This window comes from Muscardinus avellanarius (genome assembly GCF_963383645.1).
Source record: "Muscardinus avellanarius genome assembly, chromosome: 2".
Taxonomy (NCBI): Eukaryota; Metazoa; Chordata; class Mammalia; order Rodentia; family Gliridae; genus Muscardinus; species Muscardinus avellanarius.
Window position 1 is genome coordinate 38,644,448 of NC_137787.1, and position 15,592 is coordinate 38,660,039.

At 39.8% G+C, this 15,592-nt stretch overlaps 1 protein-coding gene across 1 annotated transcript in view; it reads left to right on the forward strand.

The window, feature by feature from the left end:
• Nucleotides 1-15,073, forward strand: part of FTCDNL1 (formiminotransferase cyclodeaminase N-terminal like) — a gene marked incomplete at both ends in the record, with an annotated part of 32,083 nt that extends 17,010 nt beyond the window's left edge. The window contains 3 exon segments of the mRNA XM_080689354.1: nt 14,880-14,920; nt 14,923-14,984; nt 14,986-15,073. Coding sequence (XP_080545480.1) covers nt 14,880-14,920; nt 14,923-14,984; nt 14,986-15,073 — 191 coding nt within the window.
• Between the last annotated feature and the right edge of the window lie 519 nt (nt 15,074-15,592).

The window sequence follows — 15,592 nt, forward strand, 5'->3', positions numbered from 1 at the left end:
TACCAGGTTAGCCACACATATATATTCCTACCAGCTTTGTAAATGAGGGACTTATGTCTACTACTGTCTAGCAGACGTACTGATGAGGAAGGAAAAGGCTAAATGAAAGATGGGAAATGGCTAATCTTCCCTGATCAACAATTGTGGATGGACCAACTATACTTAAAAAGGCTGCAATGTTTCCTCACTTTGGTTTTGCCCAAACCTGCTGAAGTACCAGCAAATTAACACCTCATTGGGGAACCCTTGGCCATTAAGGGGCGGGAGCTGATAGGTAAATGCTCTCCTCTTTTTTCCCTGAGATGGACAGTTTTGTGGCCCATCTCAGCAGGATCAAGCCCCAGTTGCTTACGCCTGAGATCAGCTGGGTTAAATACCATTGGGTTAGCTTGTCTTCCTTCCTTGTCTCACTCCTCATTCTTACTGAGTAAGACCTGTTAAAATGGTGTCAAGCCAGGTATGGTGGTACATGCTTGTTATCCTGGTACTTGGGAGGCTGAGATAGGAGGAATACAGGTTTGTGGCCAGCCTCTGCAACTTGTGAAGCCCTCTGCAACTTAGTGAGACCCTGTTTCAAAATGAATAAAAAATAAAGCTGAGAGTGTAGCTCAGAGGTAGAATGCCAGTACTGCTAAATAAATGCCAGTACTGCTAAATAAAAATAAAAAATAAAAAAAATAAAAATAAAAAAATCAAATGGTCATATGAATAAATGTCCTAGAAGAATCTCTTAACTGAGCTGAATAGGTAGAATGCATGGACTCTTTGCTGTTTGTGCACTTCTAGAGATCATATTTTAAAGTTGGGAGGCTCTCCCCTCTCCTGAAAACCACTTCACCTAGAAAAAGATTCCTTTAGAATATTCAGAATTAAGCCAGAGGTCATTGTGGGAGACATTAAGCATTTACCCCTTACTTACAAAGGTAGTTCCTTGGGGGTTATTGAAGTTTAGGGGCTTTAGAGTTCTTATTTTTAGTAGACATTTATAGCTCTGAGAGGCTGATACTTTCTGCAGTTGGTGGTGGCATTTTAGGGAATGTGGACCTAATAGCTTTACAGTAGGTCACTGCATACCACACTAACCTACTAAGCCCAAATACACTAGCCTTGGAGATGCTTTTCCTGAATTTATTTTCCCTTTTTACTCCTTCCTAATGATGTTAGTGGCATTGATGGTGCTATAAGCTGAAGTGTGTGTGTTAGTCAGCTCTTTGTTGCTGTGACCAAAATACCTGACAAGAACAACTTAAAGGAGGGAAGGTTTATTTAGCTCACAGCCCAGAGGTGCCTACCTCAAGGGAGAAACATCATGGTGTCAGGGATGGAGAAGGACAGCTGGTCAGCTCATGGCAGCCAGGAAGCAAAGAGAGAGAGAGGAGGAGAGAGAGAGACAGGAAGGGGCCTGGGACAGATAGAGACCTAAAAGCCATGCCCCAGTGACCCACTCCTTCAGCTTGGTCACAACTCTGAACCTCACTGCATCACATGAGCCTTTGGGGGACACTAATGATCCAAGTCTCTCCACAACCCCAGGTATCCACCAACCCATCCACCTGGTCTCTATTGGTGGAGGAAGTGTGTGCTTCTCAGGAGACTCAGAGCATGTGATAGCCATAATGACAGCAACATATGACTATAATATTATGATATTAAAATAATTATAACATTATTTAATATGTTGATTATTGTGTGACTAATAAAATTACATTTTATACATATATTTGTGTGTGTGTGTGTGTGTGTGTGTGTGTGTGTTTGTGGGGATTTAATCCAGGAACATTCTACCTCTGAGTGACATCCCAACCCTATTTTATTTTTGTTTGGAAACAGGGTCTCACTACTTACTGAGACTGGCCTCAAACCTATGATCCTTCTATCTCAACTTCCCAAATACTGGGATTACAAGCATGTGCCACTATGCCTGGCTCTAATATCACATATATTAACTGATTCATTCTCCAATTTTAGCTTGCCAAAAATATGGTATGATAATATTTCCTGACCTTACTTGTGTTGTCCTTCTCCTGTAGCTCATGCGTGACTCTGGGTTATCTCCTAACTTGAGGTGCTCATAGGATTGTCATGAGGATGAAGAAGCAGCAGTCAGCACTCACGACCGACTTACTGACAGGCAAAAGCAGAGGCCTTGGGAAAGCAGGGCACAGGGCACATGGTGACAGAATGAGGCAATAGAGAAACAGGAGGCTTCTTGGCACTGCCCCTAGGGATAAGAGGACAGAGTGTGGTTTGAGAGGAGGGCATGAGAAATAACTCATTCCTCTTTTTCTAAGTTTTGAATCAATTCCATAGACAAGAAATGGAAATACTACCTTTATTGCTATTAAGATTAACATTGGTGGTTGGGCTTACTCAGCCAGAGAATTAGACAGCCTCATCCAGGGAGGCACGCACAGCACCGGGCAGCACGGTCAGCCACGGGACAGGACAGCTTTATGGTAAGGAGGAGTGGACAGATGTGTGTGTTTCCGGCTGACAGCCAGCTCCTAAGAAGGAAGGAGAAGTCGGGAGGCATGTGCATATGTAGTTTCTCTCCCAAAAGCCCCATCAGGGAATGAAAAGAGGGTGAGAGTAAGGCCAGCATATTAAGTTACTAGGGCTATATAACGAAGCACCATAGGCGAGGTGACATCACAGAAATTTATTGTCTCATAGTTGGAGGCGGAAGTCTAGAGGCTGGAAGATCATGGTGTCAAGGGGATTGGTCCCCTCTGAGGCTGTGAGGAAGGATCTGTTCCATCTTGGCTTGCACATGACTGGCTTTGTGTGGACATGGCATTCTTCCTGTCTATCGTCTGTGTCCAAATTTCCCCTTTTTATGAGGACACCAGTCAGATTGGATTAGGGGATCAACCTACTGCAGTATGATCTCATCTTAATTAAATTTATCTGCAATGACCCTACTCCCAAATAAGGTCACATTCTGAGGTTCTGGGGGCTGGGACTTCAACATAGGAATTTTGGCGGGAAAACAGATTGACTCGCAACAGTCATCAGGACCAGCAGAACTGTTTCTGTGTGGAAGGAAATGTCAATCATGGGAGACAAGCATTCTTCTCCAAAAGGAGATTGAAAAAGGTAGGAGTGGGTTGTGTAGAAACAGGCCTTGCCTGAGTAGTGGTGATGAGAAGGGAGATGCCACCTGACTTGGGGGTAGCAAACAGTGAGAGCTGAGGCCAGGTTTGAGACTCCTGAGAGACTGTCAATTCTTGTGTGTGTCCAATGGCCAGGAAGAGGCTTGGATCTGGTACCCACAAGGAAAACGAACTTATTCATGCAAACTATTAATTTGTTGTTTGGGGCTACATAGAATGGGTGTAGGGGCCAAATTAACTATTAGTTGCTGTCTGGAGTGGGCTCTAAGTTGAAGGTTATTTACAGATCGCTATTATGTTGTTTCAGAACAACTGGCACCAGTTTATGAGACCCGGCCTCAAGATCCTATGTCATCCAGGAAAGAGGGGCAGATAGAGTGAGAGGATAGAACAGAATGCACTTTTCTGGGGGACTTACTGATGATAGTGTGGTCCTGGGCAGCAGCAAGGCCAAGTGGATTCTCAAAATTGGGGTATACATTATTGGTTAGGACAAAATGACTTCACATCAGCCAGAATGTGCCTGGTTTATCTTATCTGGTATCAGAGTCAGACACACTTCTGGTGCCGAGGTCTGATTGTCAAGCTTTATATAGCGCTCTAATGGTTTTGTCTGTTTACACAGTATGCTGAGAGATGTGCAGAAAAAAACTAACTAGGGTTCCCTGAGGCAGTCATGGCGGTCAGCACTCAAGATGACTGTATTCATACAAGCTGAATGCATACAGCTGTCAGCAGATGGCTCTGCCATGTCCTGTTTGAGCTATTTTGGGGCACTCTCAGCTTTTTTATGGGCACCTGAGAGGTTCTTGATGGAGTCACAGTATTTGGAAGCAGCAGGTTCAATGCCAATCTTACCCATTTCATATACATGTGTATCTGTCTGTGAGTTTCTGATCAGCATGAGCTCATGAGTAATGTCCTGTGGACAGGGAAGCCAGACGCTAGGAAGGCCTAATGAGGATGGCAGAGCTGAATGACATGAGTTCAAATCCCTTGTCTGCCAAACATGAGGAAAGTATTTTAGTGTCTTTTTCAGTCTTAGTTTTATAACTATAAAATGGGAGAATAGTATCAGACTATGGGGATGGTTATGACAAATGACTATGTAAAATCTACTTTACCTCCTACCAGGCATCAGTATTTTGAGAGATTCTCTATGAACCAGCAACGGGGGTGCTGAGCAGTTGGGGCCCAGACTATTTCCTTCTGTCATAAAACGACAGATCCTTCTTCTCTGTTTTATCAAGATTCCAAATAGGGTGGTTTTTGAGAAAAGGGATTGCAAGACAAGATGTTAGAAAACCACTTGAACAGGAGATGTCTGAAGGGCTTTCAGCTCTGAAATTCCAAGTTATATAGCAAACTGCATCTCCCCACCAGTTCTTTATTTGCAAAATGATATTCAATACCTACCTTGGAGAAGATAAATGGAGAGGTGTTTGCAAACATCCAGGCAGTGTGGAGTGCCTGTTATGTATCCATTTCTCATGGTAAATGCTGTCTTGACTATCAGAGAAGTATAGTAAAGTATCTTCTCTCAACAAAGCTGGGGCCATGCAACTTGTATACATAACAACTAGAACCATGGGAGAGATGAAAAGAAGTTACCAGATACAGTGTAAGTTTAATATGTTAGTTTACACAGAAAGTTTCATTTTTAAAATGAACCATACTATATCTGCATAAAGTGATAACTACATCAGCATATGCCCTACAAAGAAATAATATGTTTCTTGGATAATTGGATAAAAATATATATGTAAAATATGTTCCAAAGTCTTAATATAACATATGCTTTCGTGAATACCTATATCCATTTCAATATCTTCATGAAAGTATATGCTGTATTAGGAGTTTGTGGCACGTCATTGTTCTGTTCATAATGAGGATAGAGGATAAATCTGATTTTATTTTCATTTTGTAGCTAGAGAATAGACTTGGAAACATTAATAAGCTTACTCATAGTTTTCTATCAGGTAGCAACAGAACAAAGGCTATTCACATCATTTTTTATTAGGCTTGCCTGGATTTTTTCTTAGTTATTTAAAAAAATTTTTAAGCACTATTAAACTTTACCTCTGACTACCATTCTCATTTCTGATTTTCTGAATCACTCTGCCAAGTTATAGTATAAGTATAGTATGCCTCAATCCAGAAATTTCCTCTTGCTTTTACTTGCCTATTTGTGTCTGGTCTCATTATCCCCTAGGCATTGGTTCCAGGAGCCCTTGTGAGCGTATGCTCAGTTTTCCTGTATAACACAGCGTGGCTTTTGTATACAGCCTATGTATACCCTCCTGTATACTTTCACTTACCTCTAGATTATTATCCGTGGTTTAATGCAAATACAATGCAATAGTCGTTATGCTATATTATTGTTCTAGTGTTTTGTTTAGGAAATAATGGCAAGAAAAAAGTTTGTATGTTCTCATTACAGATGCAATTTTTTCACAAAAATGTGTGGGAGGGGGGTACTGGGGATTGAACCCAGGGGCATTCTACCTCTGAAATACACCCCCAGCCCTTTTTTATTCTTTATTTTGAAACGGGTTCTTACTAAGTTGCTGAGGCTGGTTGTGAACTTGCAAGCCTCCTGTCTCGGGCTTCCAAGAACCGGGTTTACAGGCAAGCGTCATCATGCCTGGCTTCCGAATATTGTTGACCCATGGTCGATTGAATCTCTTGGTGCATAATTTGTGAATATGGAGGCCCTACTGTATACCTATCAATTTAATATAGCATTGCTTATGTTCAAAATACAAATGACGTGCTATAACTTTTTCATTCAGCAAGATATCTTGGAAATCTGTCCATGGTATTACATATAAATCAGGCTCATTCTTTTTAACTGCTGTATTGATATCACAATATGACTACATCATATTTTGCCTGTTCTCTTGTTTGTGAACATTCAAGTTGTTTCTCATTTTTCCTGGTACCAATAACGAATACTTGAACATTCTTGAAGAGTCTCGTGCACAAATGCAAGGCTTTCTCTAGAACAAATGCAAAATAATAAAATTGTTAGTTTTCAAATATTTTAAAATGTGTGAACCTAGCAATTTTTATATGAAAATCAATGAATTGCTCATCCCGGAGTCCTTTCTATGTATGTAATGAACAACACATTTTTCTTTGCATTTTATTTTTCACTCTCATGCAGGGACAACTCGGACGCAAGGGAACTTTCTTTTTCGCAGCAAGGCCCGTTCATTGAGAATCACCGAAGTTGTTTCAGTGTGTCACTCCATAGGACCTTCTTTGTCGTTTTGAAACGATTCATGACAAACAGTAGCACCCAGTGATGTGCAGCAGAGTTTTTGTTTTCCCCCTCAAATTATTTTCTGCTACCTCAAGAAAGAACAGGCTACAGACTGTGTGAGTCGAGATGCAATTTAGAAATTGCATTTGATCTCATTTTTCAGCCTAATGTTTGCTCTTTCATCATAAAGATCAGCTGCACTTTATTTTTTCCCAGTTCCTTAGAATAACATCCAGTTCTAGTCAGCATGTTTAATGTACTTCTCAGAGATGTTCTAGCACAATAAATTTTTGTATCTCGTGCATGTGTACATATGGTAAAAATTTCTCCAAGTTCTAGCCATGTGGGGGAGGAATATTGCGGTTGCTTTGTTAATGCAGTGTTTGTGTTGGAGCGGGGACGGCCCCGTGCTTTAACTCTCAGCACTGGGCGTAATGAGATGGCTTTGATGGTGGTGTAAGAGTCTAGTGGGATGGTCACAGCTTCACACTTCAAAGCCGAGCATATGGGGTGAATACTGGTTAGCTTTGTACTCTTTGGGGATGGTTGAGAGACAATTCTTAACAGCTCTGTTTAATGAAGACATTGGAAAAGAAATGTTCTATCTTTAAAATAATTTTGAATTGCAAAGAGAGAAATTTCCACCACCCCCCTTCCATAGACTAAACTAAGAATAATTTTTCCTAGTCTGCACTTAATTAGAGACACTGCGGCATCACTGATATACTGTGTTTTCAAATGCCGCTCCTTTTAAACGCACTGTAGCAAGATTAATCGGCCAGTTTTATTTTAGGGATTTGTAGGGTTTAGGCAAAAACTTTTAGGGCTATCTGTTTTACCATCTGAGAGATTTTTATCACTTCTGGTAAAGAATTTTCCCCCTTCTCATTAAAAAATACATAAATAAAAAGTTAACTAAACAAAAAACTTGGCTATATTAAGAGAGCTATACTAAACCTACAGGGTGCTTATAAGATTTCAAGTCTAGCACCCAGTTTAATTTTTAGATTTTGTGTGGTTTTTTTCCCCGCTCTACTTGATTTAAGTCTGAGGTGCAAGGGGTTGAAAAATACTTTTTTTTTTTTTGAGTGGTATGTGTTTCTGAAAAGATTTCATACTTTTTTTTAGTATCACTAGAGTTATGATTTAAGAATAATAACGACAAACCATGCATTCATGCAGCAGATCAGAGGAAAGAGAATTTATTCCTAGAGAAAAGGGGTGACAGACTTGAGGTTTCTTTCTAAGTTGTGCATTTTGGCTGGTATAAAACATATAACAAGACTAAGCTTAAGAGTTGCGTTCCTTGAGCTGCTGAAATACAATTCTGTTTAACAGTTAAATTTCAACTCCCTTTACACCAGTAGTCCTAAGTTGCCCCTGAAAGAAACAAAAACAGAAGGGAAGAGAATGGTATGAAAAGACCACAGTAGACATGGGGTGTGTGTTGGGGTAAGACAGGCAGGTATATTTAATTAAGCAGGCTCTTAAATGCAGTCTTCTTGCACTCTTTTTACTATTGCATATTCTCAACAACATACTACATTTCAGCCAGTTACATCTGTTACAGGCTTAGAAGACATTTGTGTTGAGAATAGGAGGCTTAAATTTCTCATTGCATCGAGAAATATCTCATTGCATTGATTCTCCTTTTGCAAAGAGGAATGTAACTGAACTCAAAAGCCTCCAAAGTGAAGATTGAAAGTGTTAAGTATACATGTATGAAATGGAAAAAAATTAGTGTTTTAGTCTATAAGTTCAGCCGCAATGAAGGCTATGTGTGTGTGTGTGTGTGTGTGTGTGTGTGTGTGTGTATGTATGTATGTGTATGTTTATAACCAAATCAGCCTTTTCACAATACAATTAGAAAAAGTAGAAAGATTAGGGCAACTGATAATAGTGGTAGGAAAAACACCTATCAAAATAAAAAAAGTTAAAAAATTAGTTGTTTTTTTTTTATCGCCGGGCGTGGGGTGCACGCTTATAATCCATACACGTGGGAGGCAGAGACAGGAGGATCGCGCTGGTTCGAAGCCAGTCTCAACTGGTTTAAGAGACCCTGTTTCCAAATAAAATATAAAATAGGTATGGGAGTGTAACCCGGAGATAGAAGGGTTTCCAGGAACCCCAGTACCACCAAAAAAAAAAAAAAAAATAGTTTTTTTAATTAAGTGCAATTTTAGAAGCTGCAGAGTTTTTAAGACTCTATGTTGGCACAATACTTCTTCTGAACAAGGGATTCAGATGTATGCCTTAGCTGACCAGAGAAGCTGGCTCTGATAGCCCACAGGTACATGTGACTTCCACTGCTGTGCATGGGACCACCATTCCAAGGCCCTCCAACCAAACGTGAACACAAAGGAGGGACACTAGTCCCTGGTTTCTCAGCAGGGATGCCGTGGAAATGTTGAGCCCAGGTCTCATTTCCGAGGCTAATGGCATGTGACTTTCATTTGTAAGTTTATGGTGGACACTGATATCCCAGGTCTGCAAAGTGCTCAAGAACCAAAGTCAGTTTATTCAGTTTAACAAACCAGTAAGAAATGCAAGACATCACTCTGAGGGAGTGCGGAACCTAGAACAGGAGGCGAAAGCCCACAATTAACTATTTAATGCAAGTTGACTAGTTAAATAAAAGCTGTAAAATATCATACAAACACAAGAGAGGAAGAAATAAATTCCAGTGGAAGGTGAGGGCAGTGTGGGCAGGAATTAGTTCAAGGAGTCCTTGTTTCCTGGGACTCTCTGGGAAGGCTGTCAGTCCCAGCCTAGGAAGCTCTGACTCCCACGCAGAGGACAATAGAGCAAAGGGCTAAGAGAGCTAGAGTTAGTGGAGGTTTTTCAGTAACCATGCACAGAAGTGTTGCTTTAAGTAATAGCTCCACTTACTTGAAAGTGAAAAGACAGATTCCCACAGGACTAGACATGAAGTATTCACAATTTTAAAGATCATTTTAAAGAGGCTATTTGATTTGCATGATATAGACATTTGGAATTACGGGGAGTGATCTATATATAAACCCATTGAGAAAAAAAATCAAATGATAAAGTCAAAACTAGCTCTTTTGAATATACAATATATATATCACAAATAAATTGGCTTGCTAGTGAGTACTCTTCTAAGTGTGAGACCTTTCTTTGAGATGCAGGTTAACTTTGTTTTTCAACAAAATTACAAATATCTCCCTGCCACGGGCCCTCAAGTCTCAGAAGCACAAATGTTATTTCCTTGGGTAGGGAGAGAAAAGTGAACTGCCTCTATTAATAGATATCATTTTGGCCTCGGTCATCTCTTCACTGTGAGGACAATAACGCAATATTTTGTCTTCTTGCTTCATTAGCAACAGCAATTAAGCTTGAGTCCTTTGACTTTGAATTTACATAGAAGAGATGATGAAGGAGGAGTGTTGTTAGAATATTGAGGGATTTTTAGGAGGTAGTAGCATGCTGGTTCAGGAGGATATTTAGAGCATTCACTGTTAAGAATTTTGAAGAGTGGTGTAGCTTCAGAGGGAAAGGACTAAGTTCTGCAAAGTAGGCACTGGCTAGGTGCTTTTCTAAACTTGATTAGTCTTAATCTCTCCATCCATTCTATGAGAAGTTTTTCTTTTCTTTTTTTTTTCTCTCCTTTTATCTTCCTCTCCCCCCATAATTTTATTAAAGAATTTTAAAGAAAATTCCAAAGGTCATGCTAATTCATCTTCTATATAATTAATATGTATATCTAAACATATAGATATTTTCTTATATAACAACAATGTCATTATCACACCCCACAAAAAATTATTCGATATCATCTAACACTCAGTGTGTAATCTGTGTAATCTAGGCAAACATCATTCTGTGGGGACTTGTTTGATTCTTGACTTAATACGGTTTACAAGTCACATTAGTTACTTGTCTGTAAGTCTCTTTTACTCTAACACGAGTCCCTTTTATCTGCCCACCACACACACACTTTTTCCTTTCACTTGCTTGTTGCAGAAATTGGCTTGTCCTATAGAATTTCCACGTTCTCAATATTTCTGTTTGCTTTTTTATGGTGTCATTTAATTTGTATCTTCATTCCTCACAGTTCGTGAACATAAGTCAGCTCTAGAGACTTGATTGGACTGAAGTTCAGGGTTTTTCCTTTTTCTTTTTGGCAAGAATTGTTCAAGCTTGATGTGGAGGCACACACTTATAATCCCAGTACTTGGGGGCTGAGACAGGAGGATCGCCGTTTAAGATCACAGATCGTAGACTGCCAACCTCAGCAGTTTAAGAGGCCCGCCACAACTTGGTGAGACTCTGTTTCAAAACAGAATAAAATAGGAATGGGCTGTAGATCAGAGATATAGTGCCCCTGAATTCAATAATGTCCAGTACCCCCCCACACACACATCTTCAGAGATTCTTCAAAGGTAGACTGTGAGCCTCATACTGCACCATTACACATCTGGAGACTCCCCACCATGTCTGTTCCTGGGATGCAAGCATGATTGTCTTTATCTGCCATTATAAAGTTCCTAATTGAGTTTTTATGCAGGTTGCACTTACTGATAGTCTTTGCCTAAAGCAATGTGATGCTTAGGGTCTGCAAAATGCTGATTTTCTGATTCTATCATCATTTCTATATTTGTTAGTTTTTATACATTTAAAGAATTATTTTCTTCCTCAATTTGAGCTATCTGGCTCCCCTAAAATATTCATTTAGGAAAGGCAGGTTGAATGTTTAAATGTTTTTTCTTTTAGTTGACAAATTTCTAGTCAAGGAGTTAGTGCTCTAGCGGAAGCTATTTTTTGTTGTTTCATTTTATAGACAGAGAAGTTGAGACTCAGAGATATTAAGGAAATCATCATGATACCAAATACCTATTCAGGAGCACAAATTGTGTTTAAATCTCCTGGCCCCAAAGCATATGTCATTTCCACTAAACCAAATACACACTTGCTCTCCAGCTCTCTGCACCCCCTTTATTGACACTGGGGCTTGCTACTACAAATATCTCCATGTTTTGCCCTTTAGAAACCAAGCTGGAAGAATACTTAATAGCAGGCTTTCTGGGCTACATACACTTATGCAACACTCCAGAATTGTAGCTCCAAGCAAGGTGCTGGCCTGGATAGGCAAAGAGCTGGGCAAAGCCAGAAATCATGTTAGTGTAGTTAGTGGGAAAGGCGCTTAAGCATCGTATTTTGTACTTTAGGCCACTGCAGCAGCCAAAGTGTGAGTCACTCTAAGTTATGGTTGGAGCAGACACACGTGACCAGAACAATTTGGAGAGTGGTCAGATGTTCAGATGTCTTAACATCTTAACTCTCCTGATGCTCCCCCACTTCTCTTGCCTCCTCCCTCCCGCTGCCATTCAGATTTAGGGAGATGATTTAGCTAACTGCTTAAACATTATTTTGCAATCTTAACCTCAGTTGACTGTCCATGGCATTTGCCCCTTCCACCTGACCCTCCCCACGTAAAGCTGTAGTGCTTTAGTATCTTAAAGTAGCATTGAAGAAGCCACGTGTGGTGGCACACACCTGTAATCCCACTACTTAGGAGGCTGAGACAAGAGGACCATAGGTTTGCTGTCAGTTTCAGCAATTATTTAGGCCCTCCACAACTTAGTGAGATGCTGTTATAAAATAAAAATAAAATCGAGTTGGGAATGTGCTCAGAGGTAGAACACTTTTGTGTTCAATTCCAGTATGCTCATAAAAAAAGAAGAAAAACAAAGAAAAGAAAAAGTAAGAGATATGTTGGTAGTGTTGAAGAAGTAGAAATCACATAGACTTTAATAAATTAAGGAGATATCCTTAGTTTTGTGGCATCTACATATCATGGGTTTCCAGTGCTAGAGTCCTTGCTGACTCAAAGAACATTTCCTAAATCAGTTTTTTTTCAGTGTCCTCCACATTTCATTTTTTCCATCCACATGGCAGCCTACACAAGAAACAAATGGGCGGATAACCAACCCTAACATTGTAGTCTGGAAGGTTCCTGTGATTATTGTGGCCAGAGTCCCTGTCTCAGTCTCTGATGTTTCAAAATGTGTCTCCAAATAGAGAAGGCCACATTTTTTCACATATGGTTAACCAGTTTTGCCAATACCATTTGTTGAAGAGGCTATCTTTTTCCCACTGTGTATTTGGCCCCTTTGTAAAAAATCAATTGGCTGTTAAGTGTGTGGATTTGTTTCTGAGTCTTCTGTTCTGCTCCATTGGGCCAATATGTATACCCTGCACAAGATTCAATTCAAGATGGATCAAAGACCTGGAGATCAGATCAGAGACCTTGCAGCGACTTGAAGAATGCATAGGTCCAACACGTCAACACATAGGCACAGGTAAAAACTTTCTCAACAAGATCCCAAAGGTACAAAAAATAAAAAAGAGGGTCAATATATGGGATAGTATTAAACTGAAGAGCTTTTATGCAGCAAAGGAAACTATCAAGAACCTCAACAGAGAGCCAACAGAATGGGAGAAAAATTTTGCCAACAACTCCTCCAATAGAGGACAAATATCTAGAATATATAGAAAATTCAAGAAACTTACCTCTAAGAAAACAACCCAATCAAAAATGTGTGACTGAACTAAATAGACACTTCATAAAAGAAGAAATTCAAATGACCAATAAATGTATAAAAATGTTCAACATCATTAGAAATCAGAGAGATGCAAATCAAAACTATCCTGACATTTCACCTAACTCCAACTAGAATAGCAATCATTCAAAGCACAAACAACAGTAAATTCTGATGAGGGTATGGAGAAGTGGGAACTCTCATATATTGCAGGTAGAACTGCAAATTAGCACAATGACTTTGGAAAACAGAATGGAGGCTCCTCGGAAGAATGGTAATGAACCTACCACATCATCCAGCAATACTACTTCTGAGTATCTACCCAAAAGAATGGAATCCAAACTACCAAGGTAATGCATGTGTATCTTTGTTTATAGCCAAACAATTAACAATTGCCAAACTATGGAACCAGCCAAGATGTCCATCAACAGGTGAATGGATTACAAAACTATGGGATATGTACAGAATGGAATTTTACTCAGCCAGAAATAAGAACAAAATTATGTCATTTGCAGGGAAAGGGATGGAATTTGAGGACATTATGCTAAATGAGATTAGTCAGTCACAAAAAGTAAAAAATCATATGTTCTCCCTAATATGTGGAAGCTAGGGAGAAAATGGGTCATAGGAAGAACTCTAGATGAAGGAGAATCCTTAGATGTATAAATAAGGCAACCTGAGGGGGATGGGAGGGGAAAAGAAGGAAATTCCCTAATGTGCATGATGTACATTCACATGATGTACATGTCAAAGGCCATCACTGAGCCAAACATGAGGAGGAGGGTGGGGAGGGAATGGGGTGGGACTTGAGGAAGGGCTAAATGGGCTATGTGTACAAGTATGCCTCTACCATCTTATGCCCCATTAAGATATGATTATAATGTATCGATTAAACAAAGAAGGCCATACTCCTGTTGTCCTCTGCCTGTACCCAAATTCCCCAAGTACCTACATTTGTAATAAGACAGAAGATGGATGCTATGTTAGTCATTGCTTACAGCAGACTGTACTTCAAAAAAGATACCATAGCTGAAGCAGAGGTCCTCTGGAACAAGAATCTGGAAATAAAAACAAAAACAGGCAACCAGTTCTTTAATATACCTTTAGAAGATAAAGTCAGGTACAAAGAATCAGAAATTTAAAATGGCAGAATAGTATAGAAAAAAAGGTTGTGCCATTTAGAATAGCTTCAAAGTATGTTCATTACTAGGCTTCCTTGCAGAATATCTGGCACAGTGTTGTCCAATAGAATTTCTGTGATGACGGAAATGGTCTAATTTGTGCAGTTCAGCATGGAACTACTAGCAGTGGACGGCCACTGAGCGCTTGCAATGTGACAAGTACATTTGAAAAATGTAACACCTAATTTATTTTTATTAACTTTAACATTCTGTGACCTTAATTAAATTTGTGTTAACCTTAAATAACTAATGTTACAATTAAACAACATATGCAGTGATGGCTTACTGTATTGGACAATGGAGAGTTGACCTTTACACCCTTAACTCTTTGTATCTATCTCCCAATAAATATAAATAAGTTGTAGTTGTTAACAAAATCATTCAGAAATTGAAGGCAACAATTTTATTCATCTTCATGATGCATTTTCCTTGTGAAATTAGATTCATAATGGGTTAAATATTCAAGCTTCCTTGCATCAAGGCAAACTTTTATTATGAGACAAACTGCAAGGGAAAATTAATGAATTAAATTACAAAAACTTTGGTTTTTGTAATTTGTATAAAGGATATGCTTTAGCAGTGATGGGTGTTCAACACTGTTTAACTCAATGCCACTCGAGCGGATACCTAGAAATGGTTAAAGTAAATGGTTAAAGTGATCAATTATATGTTAAGCACATTTTGCCATCACAGCAAAATTCACACGCTATATTTTATTTTATTGAGCCTGATTTCGTTAAAATTTCCTGCTCTGTAGGCCTGGCAGAGGATCTGGTCCTGCATGTCCCTGACAGCAACGCGTTTTTCTCTTTGGTGAAACTGATCTGCCTGAGAAGCTCAGTCTTATCCAGAGAAGGAAGCAGCAGGTTCACACGGAGGGATATCAGTGCCGTTGAGCCTGACCCGGGAGCTGTCACTGTGTTCTTGGTTCTGCTTTGTTCCACTTTTTAAACTTCGTAACCACAGCCTGAGGTCCCCTTATTTGGTCAGGCCCCATCAGTGCTGGGAGGGTCACAACAGCAGCTTCTTCTCGTACCTGGTGAGGGTTTCCGCTCAGCACTTACTCCCTCCCAATCAATGGTATGCCAGAAACTCTTGTTGGTGACTCGATGAGGCTCCAGGAATGCTACAGAAGCCATGTATAGGTCCTGCAACATGGCCGCTGAGGATGGGAAGGAGGGTAAGCTCTTGGCCCAGGAGCAGCATCCTGGGGGCTCCAACTCTGCTGGCTGTGGGGTTGTGCCCTGAATCAAACAATTTTATATTGAATCAAACAATTTCATATTGTTTGATTCGAAACAGACCAACCCATAGGATTTCTGATTTTTTTCTCTACTTTTATTCCACATGGAGATCTGTGATTTATATGTTCTTTCCAGCTGGTGGGAAAGTATTTTCATACTTGAAATCCACTGTGGCCAAACTGTTGCTTGGAAAGTCAGTTCTAGAGGCACCCTGGGGCAAAGATTG